General features: G+C 42.1%; 1 protein-coding gene across 1 annotated transcript; it reads left to right on the forward strand.

Moving 5' to 3' along the window:
* Positions 1-3,550: 3,550 nt before the first annotated feature.
* Znf786 (zinc finger protein 786) lies at positions 3,551-19,970 on the forward strand. The gene is made up of 4 exons (XM_027943467.2): positions 3,551-3,635; positions 9,830-9,956; positions 15,526-15,675; positions 16,657-19,970. Exons 1-4 carry the CDS (start codon positions 3,606-3,608, stop codon positions 18,726-18,728), a joined length of 2,379 nt encoding a protein of 792 aa, XP_027799268.2. The 5' UTR covers positions 3,551-3,605; the 3' UTR covers positions 18,729-19,970.
* Positions 19,971-20,195: the final 225 nt, after the last annotated feature.

Consider the following 20,195-nt stretch of genomic DNA (forward strand, 5'->3'; position numbering starts at 1 on the left):
AACTATGGATGTTACTTTAAAAGTGTTTACATTTTTTTGTTTATATGATGTGAGTGGGTTGAAATTGCCTTGTATTTTTATTACCAATGTTCATCAAAATTCTAACAGTGACACCTTTTTTGTCTTTTGCATTACATTTATTATTCTTTTTCAGTTATTTACAGAATATTTAAATATACAGGGACATATAAAGAAGACAAAGCCCACATCTAGTTATAATATCCAAAGATATTACCATTAGCATTTTGGTCCTATACCCTTAAGCTTCTTTTTTTTTTCTATGTATAGTATTTTTTTAAAATATAGTTGGAACTATGAATACTGTTTTTAGCATACCTTTATTGTTTAATGTACTTGAGTATCTTCCACAGCATTAAATACTCTTCTAAAGCATGAATTTAATGTCCACATAATATTTCATAAAGTGTCATTATTTATACATTTAGATTCTAGTTTTCCACCACAAAATAAATCTAAATTGTGTTTGTCCATAAACTTAGAAAAACTATTTCACAAAGCAAACATCCACTCACAATAAAAACTCTCAGAAAACTTAGAAATTACCTCAACCTGATAAAAAGTATCTTCAAAATCTACAGTTAACGTTACCCTTGATAGTAAAAGATCAAATGCTTTCCCCAGAAATTGAGATAAATAAAGAATGTCCACTCTTACTCATGTGTTGCTACAGTAATCAAGATAATGTTGTATTGCAAAGATCAATGATCAATGAAACAAAATAAGAGTCCAAAAATATATCCACACAAAGTTGGACAATTGACTTTTTACAAAGGTGTAAAGGCAATTCAATGAAGAAAATATTTTCAACAAATTTTATTTCAACTGTTTAATTTCCATATGCAAAAAAACAAAAAAACGTTAAACAAAAGTAAATAGACCATAAATATAAATTTAAAACAAACAAAAACTATGAGACCCCAGAAGAAAACATACAAAAAAAAAAAAACTTAATTTCACCTGGAGTTAGGCAAAGAGTTTTTACTATGACACCAAAAGCACAATTAAAAAAAAAGGAATTATAAATTGTACTTCACCCAAATTAATTAGCTTCAAAATACACCATTAGGAGAAGGAAAACACAAGGTACAGACCTGGAGAAAATATTTGCAAATCACGTATCTCATAATACTTGCATCTGGAATATATTAAGAACTCTCAATACTCAACAATAACAAAATATCTAAATCTGAACACAGGGCAAAAGAAAAAACAAATGCTTCACCAAGTGATGGCAATTTAGCACATTAGAAAGTGTCACTGGGTGTGGAGATACATGCTTTAATTCCAGCGATTGGGAGGCTGGAGCAGGAGTATTACAAGTTCGAGGCCAGCCTCAGCAACGTAGTAAGGCCTTAAACAATTTAGCAAGTCTCAAAAGAAAAAAATAGAAAAGACTAAAAGACTGGGGGTGTAGCTTGGTGATAAAGCACTCCTAGTACCTAATGATAACGATGGCGATTATATTAATTATTATTGTTATTCAACATCATAGCCTTTAGGAAAATGCCAGTGAAAACTATGCTGAGATCTGATTACACACTGATTAGAGTGTCTAGAAATGTTTAAATACTGACAATACCAAGTGCTTGACAAGGATGTGAAGCAATTGGAATGCTCATTTGTTCATGAGAAGAACAGATAAGAGCACAGCCACTCTTAAAAATGGTTTGCCACTTGGCTGGGGGTTTAGCTCAGTGGTAGAAGACTTGCCTAGTATGTGCCAGAAGCTGGGTTCAATCCCCATCACTGAAAAAAAGTTTGCCACTTCCTTGTAAAATTAAAATACACTTACTACATGATTCAACAGTCCCACTCCTGGGTACAGGTATTTACCCGAAAGAAATGTTTATGTTCACACAAACAATCCTTGCATTAATGTTGACAGCAGATCTATTCAGAATTGGGAAAAATAAATATCCTTTAATGAGTAAATACACTTCAGTACATCCATCCTGTGGAATAATATGCATTAATTTAAATAAACAAGTATCACAACTGTGGAAAAATTACAAAGCATCATGCTTTTCAGAATCCAGTTGTCAAAGGTTACACACTGTATGATTCCATTTGTATGCCGTTCTCAGAAAGAGAAAACTGTAGGACGCAGAATGAATAGGCCCTTGGCAGGGGGTGTGTGTACGTGGGGTGTGTGGGGCAGGCAACTATACAGAGATAGCTCGGAGGGATTTGGGAAGTGACAGAACTCCTCTGTCTTCTGATCATAGTGGTAATTTCATGCATCCACACACGTTAAAATTCATAGAACTTCACACCGAAAGAGGAAAGTTAATTTATCTTATGGTAATATTTAAATAATAAAAATTTTAATGGCATAAGTGTACATTTCATTATTCCATAACACACGGACATCCGAACACACGTATCCCACATACACAAGAACTTCTCTCACATGCACCCTTCCACACACACCATCTGCACACTTTCCCTTTCCCTAGCCTGACACCTAGCTCATTACACGGATAGAATCTGAGGTTGATGTCTGCAAACACCTACCATCTTCCTCTCCCTTCTTCAGTTTCTCCCTGTCTTACCCCCATCCCGTGTCACTCCATCTACCCCCCTCCCCATTTTAACTTGTCGATGGACCTTGATTGATTTATTTGTTTCTATGCCGTGCTGAGAATCGAACCCAATGCCTCACACTTGCTAGGCAGGTGCTCTGCCACGGAGCCACCCACCCAGACCTAAGCCCTGTGGTGCTGGGGTCTGAACCCAGGGCCTCGTGCCCGCGAGGCGAGCCCTCTACCGACTGAGCCACATCTCAGCCCAGCCCCCCGCTGTTTCTCATTCCCCGTTTCATTCCCTTTCCGTCTCTGTCCCTCGGTCTCACCGAAGATGCTGTGCGGGCCCCTCCCTCATCCCGCGGGCAGCTCCCTGAGGCCCTGGGTGGCAGCGCTCTTCTATCTCCCCGACGGCTTTCTCGGGCCTGCGCCGGGGCGCCCAAAGCCCTCCACCACGAGGGACAGGACCTGTGCACGAGCACCCAGCCCCTCGCCCTGCCTGGGACCTGCCCGGGACCCGCCTGCGTGCGCGCGCCCCAGTGTCCTGGCAGGTGGAACCCTGGCGCAGGGCCGGCCTGCTTACCCGGGTTCCCCTTCCCGGCCGCCTCCTCCCGGGCCTGTCCCCGCAGCTCCCCCGCTTGATTTACAGGCGGTCCCCGGAGCCCAGGGCTTGGCTGCCGACCGCTGTGGGAGCAGCCGCGGCGGGCGCCCCTCTGCGGGCTGCGTCTCCGTCTGTCTCTGAGAAGCGTCCCGCGGTCCCTGCCTTCTCTCTCTCCATTTCCACCTTCCCTCCAGTCCTGCCGGCAGGTCTGCGACTGTTTCTCTCCCTGGGAGACCCCGGGAGAGTCTCGGGCGTACCTGGGACGGGCGTTCTGCGGCCGCCGGCCCCGGAGCCTGGGGCGGGGACCGACGGCGGGTTGCGCCGGCTCCTCCGGCCGCAGGGGGCGCTGCGGGGCGGTGCCGAGGCCCAGCGTGCACCGCGCGGCCTGGCCCGCGGGGCGGGGAGAGCCGGCGGAGGGCGAGGACTGTCAGCGCCGGGGGCCGTCGCCCTGGCTGGGCGAGATGGCGAGAGCCACGGGCGAGCCGGCTCCGGTAAGGGGCTGCGGCGCAAGGGCGCGGGTTTCGGGCTCCGGGCTCATGTGAGTGGCGCCCGCCAATGGCGAGGACGGCGAGCGGCCGGCCTGGGTGCCGTGCGGGGTCCCGGAGCCACCGGGCGCCGGACCTCAAAACCGCAGAGCGCGGGCTGCGGGGAGCGGGCTGAGGGTCTGGGCCGACCTGGGTGCTGCCTCGGCCGCCCTTCACGTCGGGGCACCGAATGCAGACCTGGTGTTTCCAAGGATGCCAGCTCCTGAATGGTTCAGACGACGTTTGGCGGACGAGGATGTCAAACTGTGACTGCGTTTGTGTTGACTCTAGGAGCTCCGAGAACTGGGGAGCTCTTCAGCATTCTGTTGAAGTCAGGGTTGGGGGCGGGAGCTAATTTTTTGTTATGTTTTTCTAACTTTTCTCTTGAGTATTCTTGCTAATAGTTAAATGAACTGAGATCATCGTAAAACAATTTTTTTTCTAGGGTTTATAGAGAGAATTTTAAATAAGTGTCAGATATGTCATTTTCATAGTTGAAAAACTAAGTATAATACAGATTTATTTATAAAATCGCTGCAGTTTTATCAAATGACAGTAACATTTGCAAATGTAGATAAAGTTCAATTGGATAAACAACAGTACACATACATTCTACCACCCCCAGTGGATGCCTGAAAGGGGAAGATGGTTATATCAAACTCAGTATTCAATGACTTTGCTATCTTAACTAAGCACTTATCACACTGTGACTGTAACTTTTGCAGTTTAAGCTGTGACAGCAAAACTAGCATAAATTTCTTTTTCCCTTACAACTTCAGGGATTCAAAAATGATTCTTTCTATGAATTTTAGCAGTCTCAGCACGGGGTTTGTTTTGTTTTGTTTTTATGTGGGGACTTTTACTTTTTTTTTTTTTTTTGGTACCACGAATTGAACCCAGGGGGCGCTTAACCACTGAGCCACATCTCCAGTCCTTTTTTTATTATTTATTTATTTATTAAATATATTGTAGATGGGCACAATACCTTTATTTATTTATTTTTATGTGGTCCTGAGGATCCAACCCAGGGCCTCACATGTGCTAGGCAAGCGCACAACTCAGCCCCAGCCCCAGCCCCTTTTATTTTTTATTTAGACTAGATACGGTCTCTCTAAGTTGCTTAGGGTCTCGGTAAGTTTCTGAGGCTAGTTTTGAAATTGTTATCCTCCTGCCTCAGCCTCTTGAGCTGCTAGAATCACAGGAGTGCATCAGGGCAACCGGCTTTTTTTTTTTTTTTTTTTTTTACATGAAGCCCATTACAGCTTTTCTTGGACATATCTGAATTGCCAGTCAATACTCTTAGCACTTTGGAGCCAATATTAAGTAAAGTTAGAGTTACTTGAACACAAAAACTTTGATACTGGGACAGTCCATTGATAGCAGAAATGGGACTAACCAGCACATAGCATGGATTTGCTGGACAAAAGGGTGGTGATTGGTGTCCTGGGTGGAGATTTCAGCAGGCTATTCAGAATAATAGTTTACAATTTAAGACTTATTAATTATTTATTTCTGAAATTTTCCATTTAATATTTTCAAACTGGAAAGCAAATCCTCATATAAGGTAAAACAGCTATAAAGTTAAAAAAATATGATTTATATGATTCTGAAAAAAGGAGCAAAGATGGGAGAATTTCCCTTTCAGATGACACTACTAATCTGTAGAATTAATACAGTGTTGTTATTGTTGTTGTTTTTAAAAAGAGAGAGAGAGAGATTTTTAATATTTATTTTTTAGTTTTCGGTGGACACAACATTTTATTTTATTTTTATGTGTGCTGAGGATCGAACCCAGCGCCCTGCGCATGCCAGGGGAGCTTGTACAGCTTGAGCCACCTCCTCAGGCCAATACAGTGTTGTTTTGTGCAGATTTGACAGCAGTAGAAACAGAACAGTGAACCCAGAAGCTGATTACATGCTATGTAAATAGTGTTCCCCCACCCAAATTAATGTCGTTCCTGGAGCCTCAGACTGTGACCTTCTTTGTAAATACTAGTGGTTGTAGATGTAATTGACTAATATGAAGTCCTGCTAGAGTAGAGTAGGCCCTTGGTCCAATACGAACAGCGCCCATATAAAAAGAGACAAGCACAGCCATGTGGCCTTGCAGGCAGAGTGGGCTATGAACCTGCAAACCAGGAATACCAAGGGTGAAGAGCTACCAGGGGATGCTGAAAGGAAGGCAGGAACTAATTCTCCCTTAGAGGCTTGGAGAGGGCATGGCATTGCTGACACCCTGATTTCAGACCTCTAGCCTCCAGAAATGTAAGAGAATAAATTTTTGTTGTTTTAAGCCACGCAGTTTGTGGTACTTTGTTTCAATGTCCATAGGAACAAATACACAGACCTTCAAAAGTAGTAGTGTGACAATTGACTTTTTCATTTGGAGAAAAAAAAATATCGTTTGCTTACTGCCTCATACCTCACAAAACTTAAATTCTAGGTACATTAAAATCCAGAGTTGGGGGCTGGGGCTGTAGCTCAGCTGTAGAGCGCTCTCCTAGCACATGCGAAGCCCTGGGTTCAATCCTCAGCACCACATAAAAATAAATAAATAAAATAAAGGTATTGTTTCCAAACACAACTAAAAAATAAATATTAAAAAAAGAAAAATCCAGGGGCTGGGGTTGTGGCTCAGCAGTAGAGCACTCGCCTAGCTTGTGCAAGGCCCTGGGTTCGATCCTCAGCACCACATAAAAATAAATAAATAAAATAAAGGTATTGTGTACAACTAAAAAATAAATATTAAAAAAAAATCCAGAGCTAGGTGAGGTAGCCATGGTCCTAGCACTTGGGAGTCTGAGGAGGATCACTTCAGCCCAGGGGTCCAAGACCAGCTCTGGCAACATAGTGAGACCCCATCTCAGAAAAATCTAGACAAAAAGCAAAACTTGAGCTTTTGGGAAGTAAATGTGGTGTATCTTTATGAATTCAGTGTAGAAAAAAATTTCTTGAACAAGACACAAAGAGACCTAGGGAAAAAATTGCATATATGCATTAAAGTTGAAAATTTTATACAACATAAAAGAGCATAAACAAGTTAAGAGGTGAACCAAAGACTAGTGGAAATTATTTGTAACCTAAAATTATTTGTAATTAATTCAGTTAATACATAAATTGTATAAAGAATACTAGAGGAGCTGGGGTTGTATCTCAGCAGTAGAGGGCTTGCCTTTACTAGAAATGAAACTATAAATGAGCAATTCTTATAGTTCAGTAAAAATGTGAGCAAAGAATATGACCAGGCAATTCACAGAACTGAATAGAAATGATCAGTAGGTAAAAGAATGGTTTAAAAATTGTGACATATTCAGATACTACACAAAATTAAAATAAATCAGCTACATATATACATACATATACACAAATCTCAAAATGTTGAATGGAAATGCAAGTTGCATTATAAAGCATTTATGTATAAAATATACAAAGAAATACTATATATTATTTGTGGATATATATGTATATTAACTTTGAAATATGAACTGAAAACTTCCACATTCATAATAATGTTTGTCTCCTCAAAGGGAGAACTGGAGTGAGCATAAGAACAATATGGAAGAATAATATTGGCTAGATCATATTGTTATATTGTGTGTATGTACAAATATGTAAAGCCACTCCATCATCATTATGTACAACTATAATGCACCAATATAAAATATGTGGGTAAAAATGAACAATAATGAAGATAGAAATCAAGAGAACTTGAATGTCATCTGGCATGTTCTGTTTATTTCATTAAAAGAAAAGATGAAGAAAAATGGTTAATTTGTCATGTCATTGGTGACTACTAACATAATAGTTATAAACTGAAAATTTAAAAAGTAACAAGCAATGAAGGATTTTGAGACTTTTTAGAAAACATTTTTAAAGTAAGGAATTTAATCAGATGAGAATAAGTGTATTTAACAAAAATAAAAACATACTTTCAGTTATGCTGTGTAATGCATTTCTAAAAATTCTAGTGCTATGTGAAACTGTGCAGTAAAATCACAGCTGGCTGTCTCTCCCTCCGGAGGTGGCCTTCGTTCTCCCTTGAATGTGTGTTCTTTGCTTTACCCTCAAAGGCATCTCTCTCTCGAGATTGCCCCCATTCTCCCTTGAATATATATATATATATCTACTCTCCTAGATAAACCTCTGTCTATGCAAAAGAAAAAAATTAGAACTTGCAGGAGGTATGTCAAGCATGTGACACTGAAAAAATGTCATCAGTGCCATGTTAAGAAAGAAAGATTGAAACCTAATAAAATGGCATCTTTGTGCATGTTAAATGATTAAGAAAGAAATTTAATTACCTTAAAAACTACTGGAAAGTTGCTTGTGGAAGTAAGTTTAACAAGGGTAGCATTACCTTGAAGTAGTAAAAGGAAGAATATCTGAAATGAGGTGGACGTTTTTGATGCCTGGTATAGATGGGCTCATAGCACAAGGCAGTCTGAGGTAGCTGGTAGACGTGCAAAGGATGTTTGTGGGAATTTGCTTGTTTGCACAGCCCTGTACTCTATTCACATGTGCAAGGTTCCTCACCCTTGCCACTGTTGATATTTTGTACTGGATGATTTTTTATGTGAAGACTGTCTTGTGCATTGTGGGGTGTTTGGGAGCATCTGTGGCCCATACCCTCTAAGTGCCAGTAGCACCCCTCCTTACGACAATCCAAAATGTCTGCAAATTTTGCCCAGTAGTTCCTGGGGTGCCACAGTCCAGCTGCAGCAAAATAATCAGGGGGGGTGACGAACAACTTGTGTAGATTGATACAGCAGGAGTGGAAGCCGTTTATTGCAGGACAGGAGCAGTATTTATACATTCCACACAGCTTATCTAATTAGCATAAACTAGATACATCAGTCAACCAATCAGGAATCTCCACACTTAATGGCTCACTTTTGTTACTTCTCAAACCACTCCCTCTGGCATTTTGCCAGGCACCATCCAGACTTGTTTACGAACTCTAACATTCCCCTGGCAAAATGCCAGGTGTTATTTTGACTTGTTTACAGACTCTAACACTGGGGGACAAAATTGTCCTGATTGAGAACCTCTGACCTTGTATTTCTCACAGAGAAAATTGGACATAAGCAAATTCTCTAACAGTCATGATGGAACAAATTCATGTTTCAAAATAGTGTTGTAGCAGAAATTTTTATCTCATTAATCTAAAATAATGAATCTTATTTAAATGTAAAGAAACATTAGTTTCAGAAACTATTATATTGAATATAATAAGATGAACATAAATTAAAAATGGAAACAAGTATACCTTAATGTCCATAGGAAATAAACCCATGACAATAACAATTGAGGTTAAACTGGGTGTAAAGGAAATGGTTCAATAAAATGTGGGATGTATAGTTACATAATGAGACCATTTTAAATTAACAAAATTTGTAGTTCTAATAATAACCATCGTATTTTCAAGTCAACTATAATAAACGTAACTATTAATTTTAAACTGGGGCTGTAGTTCAGTAGTAGAGTGCTTACCTAGCTTGTGCAAGGCCCTGAGTTCGATCCCTAGCACCACCAAAAAAAGTTTTAAAACTTAAGATGTTAAGCAAAGCTGTAGCTCAGCAGTACAGCACTTGCCTAGTATCCATGAGGCCCTAAGTTTGATCCTCAGCACCACGAATGAATGAATAAATAAATAAATAAATAAATAGAACTAAAGATGTATATACTTTTTAACTTGGTAGTTCTCATTTTTAGACTTTATCCTACAAAGTTGAAAGCACTATTAGGAGAGGAAGTACATGAGGGCATTGTTTTTAAGAGGATGGAAACTGTGGGGTTTATCCCATCATTGGGGGATACGTACTCATAGAATACAATGCAGTTTACTCAAATTGAGTTTGCCTCTTCCTATTGACCTAGGAAGATGGCCATGACATACTAAGTGAATGAAGCTGAACTGTGTTTGTTCCCATTCCATGCCATATGTTTCCATATCTAGCTTGAATAGGCATGAAGAAGCTCGTGCAGGGGGCTGTGGTGGTAAACCGCAGAGCCACTTGCCTGGGTCGGGGAAGGAGTAGTCCCCAAGGGAGAGGTTGCTGGCCGACAAAACAGTTGTCTACTGCACAAGTCTTTCAATTTAATGATGAGAAGGAGCTGTAGTCATCTTGAAGCACTCAACTGTGTCTTGTGTGTTATTTCAGTTCCCTCTGACCTTTGAGGATGTCGCCATTTATTTTTCGGCGCAGGAATGGTGGAATCTAGAGGCATGGCAGAAGGAGCTGTACAAGCATGTCATGATCACCAATTATGAGACTCTCCTCTCACTAGGTAAGGAGTGTTCAGCTTTGGGGGCAAGTTTTGGAACCGGGTCCTAAAAGAGGTCTCTCTTGGTGTTCCTCTTTGTCAGGAAGGGAGAGTCCTCAGAAAGGCTTTTTACCCCATATTGTTTTGTTACTTCTGTAAGCATTACCATTCTTCACTCAGGGGTAGACATTGCTGTGTAAGAATATTTGAGACAACACATATGGGTAGCCAGAGGTAATTAAATACATGTCAACACTTTTCCCATTATGATTTAGTTTTGGGTTGCATGGTATTCTACCTAGGAACATACTGGCTCATGTCCATAAATACCTGGGTATCCTTATCCTAGGAATGGCCTGCTCATAGCTTTCCCATAGAGTTAAACCCTTCGGGAAGCTGATGGTCTTCTTCCCTGCAGTGAGATTTTTGGTAGGATGCACATTGAGGTGTTTAAGATTCTGTGCAGTTTCAGTAATGAATATTCTTTTCTTTATTAAATATTTATTTTTTAGTTGCAGTTGAACATAATACCTTTATTTATTTATTTATTTTTATTCTAATTTGTTATATATATGACTGTAGAATGTATTACAATTCATATTATACATGTAGATTTTTCATATCTCTGATTGTACACAAAATAGAGTCACATTCGTGGCTTCATACATATACTTAGGGTAATGATGTCCATCTCATTCCAGCCTCTTTCCTACCCCCATGTCCCCTCCTTTCCCCTCCCTCCCCTTTTGCTCTATGTAGAGTTTATCTAATCCTCCCATTCTCCTCCCCCAATCCCATATGAATCAGCCTCCTTATATCAGAGAAAACATTCGGCATTTGGTTTTTGGGGATTGGCTAACTTCACTTAGCATTATATTCTCCACCTCCATCCATTTACCTGCAAATGCCATGATTTTATTCTTTTCTAAAATATTTTTAGTTGTATATGGACACAATACTTTTATTTTGTTTATTTAGTTTTATGTGGTGCTGGAGATTGATCCCAGGGCCTCACACATGCTAGGCAAGTGCTCTACCACTGAGCCACAACCCCAGCTCCGATTTTATTCTCTTTTAATGCTGTATAGTATTCCATTGTGTATATATACCACATTTTCTTTATCCATTCATCAACTGATAGGCATTTAGGGTGGTTCCATAGTTTAGCTATTGTGAATTGTGCTGCTATAAACAATGACGTGGCTGTGTCCCTGTAGTATGCTGTTTTTAAATCCTTTGGGTATAGACCAAGGAGTGGGATTGCTGGGTCAAATGGTGGTTCCATTCTGAGTTTTCCAAGGAATCTTCATACTCTTTCATATTGGTTACACCGATTTGCAGTCCCACCAGCAATGTGTGAGTGCCTTTGCCCCCACATTCTCACCAATACTTATTGTTGTTTGTATTCTTAATAGCTGCCATTCTGACTGGAGTAGGATGAAATCTTAGAGTAGTTTTGATTTGCATTTCTCTGATTGCTAGAGATGATGAACATTTTTTCATATATTTGTTGATTGACATTTGTTATTGGCAGGATGCACATTGAGGTGTTTAAGATTCTGTGCCATTTCAGTAATGAATATTCTCTTTTATTATTAAATATTTAATTTTTAGCTGCAGGTGGACACAATACCTTTACTTATTTATTTTTATGTGGTACTGAGGATAGAACCCAGGGCCTCACATGCTCTAGGCAGGTGCTCCACCGCCGAGCCCCAGTAATGAATATTCTTTTTGGTCTCTTTCCTTATTTGGTCTTTATATTTCGTCTTTACTTTTTTGGGGGGATGGTGGTGGGAATTAAACCCAAGGCCTTGCACATGCTAGGCAAGTGTGCTACCAGAGCTACAACCCAAGCCTCCTTGTATTTCTTCTTATTTATCAAGTAAGAGTTTTTAAAAATCAGTCTATTATCAGGGCTGGGGTTGTAGCTCAGTAGTAGAGCACATGCTGAGCACATGTAAGGCACAGGGTTTGATTCTCAGCATCACATATAAATTAATAATTAAAATAAAGGTTCATCAACATCTAAAAAAAAAATCAGTCTGTACAGAGAAGCATCAAATGAAGGGTGAGAGACTCCTTTCCCCACACTCAGTTAACTCTCCTAAGGCAATCACTTTTACCTGTTTGTTTTAGTTCATGAAGCTGTTTCTTCCAATCTAAATGTCACAATAATACCTATTGTCTTGATTTATTGAATTTACCTAAAAATCTATCATTTACTATGAAAAGTGACACATTAGGTCACATATGTTATCCTTCTTATACCTCTCTTTTTACCTTCTCCTCCCCCATTTTTGGTAGTCTTTTTTTCCTCTTTTGGTTAATTTTAAAATTTAAAGTAGTATATTTAAACTTCTAGATCTTGTTCCATCAGCTCTGTATCTCCATATTACCCGTGTATGAAGATCCTCAGCTTTCCTGCACCCCGCTGCTGCCAGCTCATGACAGCCACACTGCCCGCTCCATGCGCAAGCTTTCTAAAACTTATTCTGTCCTGTTGCCATAGTTAAGTTATCCAGGCTCCATCTGTGGATTGCTTCTAAAACATGTAATCCAAGACATTACATTTTCATTGTTACTAAAGAATCAGTTAAAGTAATCGAATTTTCAGAGAAATGTAATTTTATGTCAGGAACCCTGTGCCACCCCCAAAATGTTGTGAGCATCAAGATCAAATGGATTAGGGCTGGGGTTGTGGCTCAGAGGTACATCGCTCGCCTAGCATGTGTGAGGTGCTGGGTTCAATCCTCAGCACCACATAAAAATAAGTAAAATAAAGGCATTGTGTCCAACTACAACTAAAAAAATATTAAAAAAAAAAAAGATCAAATGGATTATCTGTTTCATATTCATCAGTTGTTCACAATCATGCTGAAGGGGCTGGGGATTTAGCTCAGTAGCAGAGTGTTTAACTAGCACATGTAAAACCCTGGGTTCAGTCCTCAGCCCTAAAAAAGAGAAAAGAAAACTAAGAGGAAAAAAAAAGATAACAAAATCATGCTGAATTTTAATTTTCTTCACTGTTAAGCCATAACGTTTTTAGACTCGGATCTTTAGTTAATTTCTTCTTTACTCTGCTTGCATCCATATCTCTGATTGTCCAATCTCTTAACCATACAGTTCATTGCATGAACCTTTCTGCCTTCTGTCAGTTCTCCTCAAAATGCAATATTGGATGCAAAATTGCATCCAAAGCAATTCCAACCTAGATCCCAGTAGGGTTTTTTATGGTCCTGTAAGCTGATCCTAAAGAACACAGTGAAACAAAGGACAAAGAACAAGCAAGATAATTTTTTTGGAACAAGATGGAAGGTGATTTTTCTATCAGTGAGATTTACATGTGGTACTGTGGTGGAGGAAAACATCCGATAGTGCCCATGTTCTCAAGATTTGAAGCAAATGAGGCTGTAAATTAGCACAGCCACCTTATAGAGCAATCTGGTGACATAAGTTAAAGTCGAAGACGTGCTCTGATGATGCAGTTCACACAGAGGAATGTAAATGCCTGTGATGTTCTCTTGGAGACTGCCTGTGAGCAGGAGAGACATGACAGGTAGAGATGCATTCAGATACTCAGGGGCCATCAAGGGAGTGTTGAAAATATTTAAGGGAAAAGAAAGCAAGTTACAGAATGATATGGTAGTTTGTAGAATGTTTATAATCAGCAATTATTATATTTTATTTATGTACCTGTACATATTTAAAAAATAAAAACATCATAGTTCAGTGGTAGGATGCCTACTTACATACAAGGCTCTGGGTCCAACCACACAATACCTTTCTTTATTTATCTTTATGTGGTGCTGAGGATCAAACCCAGTGTCTCACATGTGCTATGCTGCTGAGAGCCATAGCCAAGTAGGACGCATGGCATTTTTGGTTGAAAGGTGACCCTGCTCAGGGATTAGGGTGGCTCCAGGTTTAGGGTGGATCCTGCTGGATTAGGGTGGCTCCAGGTTTAGGGTGGATCCTGCTGGATTAGGGTGGCTCCAGGTTTAGGGTGGATCCTGCTGCCTCAGGCGCCCAATCCTTGAGTTCCCGTTGAGTTCTCGGAGTTCTGAGAGAATTGGTACGCAGAGCCTGGTGGAGGGAGTGTATTTTTCCCAGAACGTGTGGGTAGAGTGTCAGTAAGAGTTCCGGAATAAAGAGTTGCTGTTTGAATCTACAAGGCTTGTGGTGGCTCGGTTATTTTGTGCCTAGACAGACTGCGGCACTATGCAAGTGCTCTACTACTGAGCCACAACCCCAGCTTAAAACACTTTCTGATGAAATTTTTGCCTCAGCCAACTTGCTTTAAAATTGAGCCCCTAGCCTTGTGCAGTACCCACACCTGTAATCCCAGCAACTGGGGAAGCAAATGCAGGAGGATGGCAGCCTCAGCAACTTAGTGAGATCCTATCTCAGAAAATAAAAAAGGCCCAAAGCAGTGGCACACGCCTATAATCCCAGCAGCTTGGGAAGTCGAGAGAGGAAGATCAAGAATCCAAAGCCAGCCTCAGCATCAGTGAGGCACTAAGCAACTCAGTGAGACCCTGTCTCTAAATAAAATACAAAATAGGGTTGGAGATATGCTCAGTGGTCGAGTGCCCTGAGTTCAATCCCTGGTACCCCCACAAAATAAATTAATTAATTAATTAATTAAAAGGGCTAGGCTTACTGGTTGGTAGAGTACCCAGCACCCAGTATATAAATATTTAATAAAATTGAACCCCTGAGATTGGCTATTACAAATAAGGTAGGACTGGGGTTATGGCTCAGTGGCAGAGTGCTTGCTTTATACATGTGAGGCACTGGGTTCGAACCTCAGCACCACATAAAAATAAGTAAACAAAATAAAGATTTTGTCCGTCTATAACTAAAAAATAAAAACTATATATTAAAAAAAGAATATTGTAGGGAAGTGATATAGGCCAGATTATATTATTAAATTGTGTGCATGTACAAAGATATAACAACAAATTTCATCATTATGTACAACTATAATATACCAATAAACGTGGAAAGAAAAAATTTAAAAAAGAATATTGAAGCATTTGCCATTTGGGTTTTTTTAATATTTATTCACAATACCTTTATTTACTCATTTATTTTTTTAATATTTATTTTTTAGTTTTTAGGTGGACACACAATATCTTTATTTTATTTTTATGTGGTGCTGAGAATCGAACCCAGTGCCTCTCGCATGCTAGGCGAGCGCACTACCACTGGAGCCACATCCCCAGTCCCTCATTTATTTTTTAAGTGGTGCTGAGGATCGAACCCAGGGTCCTGCGCGTGTGAGAGGAGCGCTCTACTGCTGAGCTACAACCCCAGCCCCTGCCATTTTTTGGGTTTTTTTTGAACCAAATACAGCATTGTTACATACATAGCGACCATGACAAAATTAAAACAACATAACTGGAAAGACTAGGACACACATTAGGTGGGTGGGTAGTTTTACTTCTTTTCATGTAACCCTGTACTCTATATCTGTTGACATCTCATACATTGTCCCAGAGGTGAATTTTGAGAAATCTAGAAACAATGTGTTTTAAATACAGTGAGTGCTTAAGGAAACCAAACTGCCTTGTCTGACTTCTCTGTGCAGATGATAGACTTTCCAAGCCAGAATTAATATCCTGGATTGAACAAGAAGAGGAGCCCTTTAAGAGCTGGGGAGAATCACAGAAACCCAGAAACATGATTCACTCTGCTGATATGTATTTTGACCCACATATTGAGGGAGAGCTGTTTGGGGGTGAGTATTAAGAAATCAGCATGCTGACCTTAAGATATCATATTCAGATCTCTTAGTTTTGCTTCTCTAATCTTGCCTTCCTGTTTGGTGAGCTTGATATCTCATATGTTCTATAGAAAGGCAGTAAAACATAGTGGTTAATAGTGTAGGTTTTGGAGCCTGAGTGTGCTTCTTGCCTTTACTGGGTAACCTTGAGCAGGTTATTGAATAATTCAATTTTTCAGTTCCTGATCTACAATATTTCAATTCATGATCTACCTTCATTGCTGCAACACGTGACTAAATCATTCAGGGTCACCCCAGGTAAATTTGGGTTATCACAAAATAATTACACGGACACAGAAAATACCTGTTTCTTACGGTCTATTGACAGCTTTTAGGGGTCCGTTTGAAAGAGAGCACCACCTGAATTCTTTATTTATATAGGGGGCACACAAGGGAAGGTTCAATGGAACATTCCATCCAAAAAAGATAAGGAAGGGGTAGTATTACAACAGAACAAGAATACAGCCCACTCCATTGGGTAACACCCACCCCAAAGTTTTGCTCCTCTGCTGAGCAGAGCCCTATAGTGTTAGGAGTCTGTTAGGAACTCGCTGTCATCATCACCTTGTGGCTCCAGGCAGGTTTGTACATAAAATGGGTTAAGTCTTGTGTTCCCAAAGTTGTTAGCATGGTCAGCAGAGGCCATGATGTGCTGGGCACCATGCTTATCGCCTCATGCATGCTCCCTGATCACATCATAATGCTCTTATGTACGTATTATCATTCCTCTGTTTTTACAGGATAAGGAGCAAAGCCACCAGAGTGTAGTTTCAGCAGACTGTCATTTTGGTCATGAAATAGAACCACATGACATGGCTGAGTAGTTTAGTGAAAGCTGGGTTCTCAGACCACCCAGGTCACTATTATGGATCACTTTACAGTCGTTAGTCATGCTGTGGATGAGAAAACTGACTGAATTTTTGTTTTCAATTTCAGGAAGCCAGGAAACTGTAAAATCAGGAGAAACTAAATGTCATTTCCAGTTCAGTCCTCTTCAGAGCCAGTATTCCCATGGACGGAGTTTAGGGAAAAGGGAAGATGTTTCCTTCCTGCCTGACCACAGCATTACCCTCATGAATACAAAGACACACGACACACAGGCTCTAGCTACAGTGGTCTACAGCTCCAGCAAGTCTGCACATCGAGAAGAAATCCCAAGTCACAGAGCTGTGGGTCACCCTGGCTTGAAGGAAGGCCCCTCCTGGCAAAGCACCCAGCACTCTTGCCCTGTCTGTGGAGAAAGGTTTTGGAAAAAGAATCACTTGGTGAAGCACCAGAGGAGCCACTCCAAGGATGCATCATGTAGAGCCTGGAAGAAGTTCAACCAACAAGCTGATGCGCAGGAGCAGTGGGATATCTCCAGGACACAGAGGCACTTCCGATGTCCTGAGTGTGGGAAGAGCTTCCATCGGAAGCAGTACTTGCTGAGACATATGGCTGTCCATACAAAGAAGACCCCATTCCAGTGCCCTGAATGCAAAATGTGCTTCTGTCAGGAGCAGACCCTTCTCAGCCACCACCTCGGGCACAAGGGGGAGAAGCCTTCCCGGTACCACAGATGCAACAAGAGCGGCTTCTCCACGGACAGTGCACAGGCTCCCCAGTGCCAGCACAGAGGGGAGAGGCCAGCCTCCTGGAGAAATGGCATTGGTGTGCACTCAGGGCAAGAGCCAGGACTCGGCCTGGACTGTGAGGAGCACTGCCCGTGGGGGGACGCAGAGGCTCTGCAGTGGGGCCACAGCCACAGTGGGGAGAGGCCCTTCCCCTGCCTGGAATGTGGCAGGCGCTTCCTCTCAAGGTCCAAGCTGGCCAGCCACTTCAGAGTGCACGCGGGAGAAAAGCCCTTCCAGTGTTCGGAGTGCAACAAGCGCTTCCGTCTGAGCGGCCTGCTAAGGGTCCACCAGCGTGTGCACAGTAGGGAGGGACCATTCTCCTGCAGGAAGTGTGGCAAGGGCTTCACCAAGCAGTGTAAGCTCACTGAGCACGCCCGAGTCCACAGCGGCGAGAAGCCTTTCTGGTGTGCGGAGTGCAGCAGGGCCTTCCGCCAGAGGGGCCAGCTGCTGAGGCACCAGCGGCTGCACACAGATGAGAAGCCCTTCCAGTGCCCGGAGTGCGAGCTGAGCTTCCGCCTGAAGAGCACGCTGAGAGCCCACCAGCTGCGGCACGGCGGCGGGGAGCGGCCCTTCGCCTGCAGTGAGTGTGGCCGCGGCTTCACGCACCAGTGCAAGCTCCGCGAGCACCTGAGAGTGCACAGCGGGGAGAGGCCCTTCCAGTGCCCCGAGTGCAGCAAGAGCTTCCGCCTGAAGGGCATCCTGAAGGCGCACCAGCGCACCCACAGCAAGGAGAGGCCCTTCTCGTGCGCCGAGTGCGGCAAGGGCTTCACCCGGCAGTCCAAGCTCACCGAGCACTTCCGCGTGCACAGCGGCGAGCGGCCCTTCCAGTGCCCAGAGTGCGACAGGAGCTTCCGCCTGAAGGGGCAGCTGCTTAGCCACCAGCGCCTGCACACGGGAGAGAGACCCTTCCAGTGCCCTGAGTGCGACAAGTGCTATCGCGTGAAGGCTGACCTGAAGGCGCACCGGCTGCTGCACAGCGGAGAGATGCCATTCTCTTGTGAGTGTGGCAAGGGCTTCGCCAAGCAGTCGAAGCTCGTGGAACACATCAGGACACACACCGGGGAGAAGCCTTTCCAGTGTCCCAAATGTGACAAGAGTTTCCGCTTGAAGGCACAGTTGCTCAGCCACCAAGGCCTGCACACAGGGGAGAGGCCCTTCCACTGCCCTGAGTGTGATAAGAACTTCCGGGAAAGGGGACACATGCTCCGGCATCAGCGCATCCACAGGCCGGAGAGGCCCTTTGCCTGTGGCGACTGTGGGAAGGGCTTCATTTATAGGTCCAAGCTGGCGGAGCACATCAGGGTGCACACAAAATCCTGCCGCGCTCCGAGTGAGCCTGACATTAAGAAAAGGCTTAGCCAACTCTTTGCCATGATAGAGGCTGACTGGAGTTGAGGCAGGGCGGCCCCGGGAGCAGTAAGCAGAGCTGATGTTGCCCCGATCCTCAGCAACGCAGTAAGCACACCAGTAGACAAATTTTAGCAACAGGGGTCCTAGTTTGAGCAAGAATGTAATAAAAATTAGGAATATAGGAGACTATAAAGGATTTTCTCTTCCAAAACATCAATACGCTGGAGATATATCAGTGGTAGTACTTGCCTAACACAAGTGAGGCCCTGGGTCCAATCCCTGGGACCTCAAGCAAAGAAAAAAAAGGAAACTATCAATTATATTTTCTATCCATTGATAAAAAGAGGTATTTCTTCTTGCCTTATTAGGCGGTAATTTTTGCCCAAATGCTAAGCTAGCTCCATAAAATCCCAGCTTGAATAAGATCTAAGGAAATCCTTCCAGTACATCCTCTGAAAGTATGTGGTATCTATTAAATGCCATTTCTACTTTTTATTTTTTTTTTTCAGAATATGATTCTGTGGGTTAAGTCCAGTGAATTCTGTTGCTGGCTTGATATGCCCTTGGATTTGATTTTGGCTTATTTATTTTGAAACTGATAGCGGTAAGATGAATTCTCTGAATCTCTCCTCTGTTTATGTGAATGCTGAAGGGCTCATAGTGATTATACATAGTTCCTCCTAAGGAAATGCTGATGGTTTCAGCAAAATGTGGCTAATCTGAGAAGAAACAAAAAACTACAGGTGCTGAGAGGTTGAGTCAGGAGGTAGATCCTTGGGAGTTCCAGAAGAGAGATGCTACTTGAAGCTGAGTGAGTGAGTGAACCTCTCAAGAGTGAACATGTGAGCAGTTGATTAAAGACTAATTTATGACAAAGTAATGGAGCTGAACAGGTGAACCAGGATGCATTATAGGCAACAAGAGTTTAGGGAATTTCCAAGCAAATGTTGGCAGTAATACAAATAAGTCCAGGAAACAGGTGAGAGCTACCCCGTTTGCCATGTTAGATGAAAGTTGTGTACATACTTAGGGTCAGAGTCATACTCTATACAAAGAATTCCTAATTTTCAGAGGGGCTGACCTGAAATTCTGAGGGATGATAGAAAATTAGATTTATCAGTAGACTGTAGTCTAAAACAATGTTTCACAAATGATTTTTCTCTGGAACACTAGCTTTAAAGACATTTTGCAGAGAAGAATTACATGGTCAATTATACAAAGATCCTAATTAAATTGACTGTTGCTACCTTCTAAATATGAATGAATACACAAAGATTATCAAACTTATTTATTTGTTTATTTATTTTTATGCTGAGGATTGAATCCAGCTCCTCTACCAATGAGACACATTCCCATTCCCAGTCCTTTTTTTTTAGGCAGGGGGTGGGGTGGGAGGGATAAAGTTTCACTAAGTTGCTAAGGCTGGCCTCAAACTTACAATCCTGCCTCAGTCTCCCATGTCACTATGATTATAGGCATGCACTAAAATGCCCAGCAGATTATCCAACATTT

The sequence above is a fragment of the Marmota flaviventris genome, chromosome 1, assembly GCF_047511675.1.
Source record: "Marmota flaviventris isolate mMarFla1 chromosome 1, mMarFla1.hap1, whole genome shotgun sequence".
NCBI classification, from domain to species: Eukaryota; Metazoa; Chordata; class Mammalia; order Rodentia; family Sciuridae; genus Marmota; species Marmota flaviventris.

Excerpts from the sequence above, each read along its gene's own strand:
- Znf786 (XM_027943467.2), top strand. The coding sequence starts at position 3,606 with ATGGCGAGAGCCACGGGCGAGCCGGCTCCG. Across the intron at positions 3,636-9,829 it reads CCACGGGCGAGCCGGCTCCG|TTCCCTCTGACCTTTGAGGA; the intron begins GTAAGGGGCTGC and ends GTGTTATTTCAG. Across the intron at positions 9,957-15,525 it reads TGAGACTCTCCTCTCACTAG|ATGATAGACTTTCCAAGCCA; the intron begins GTAAGGAGTGTT and ends TTCTCTGTGCAG.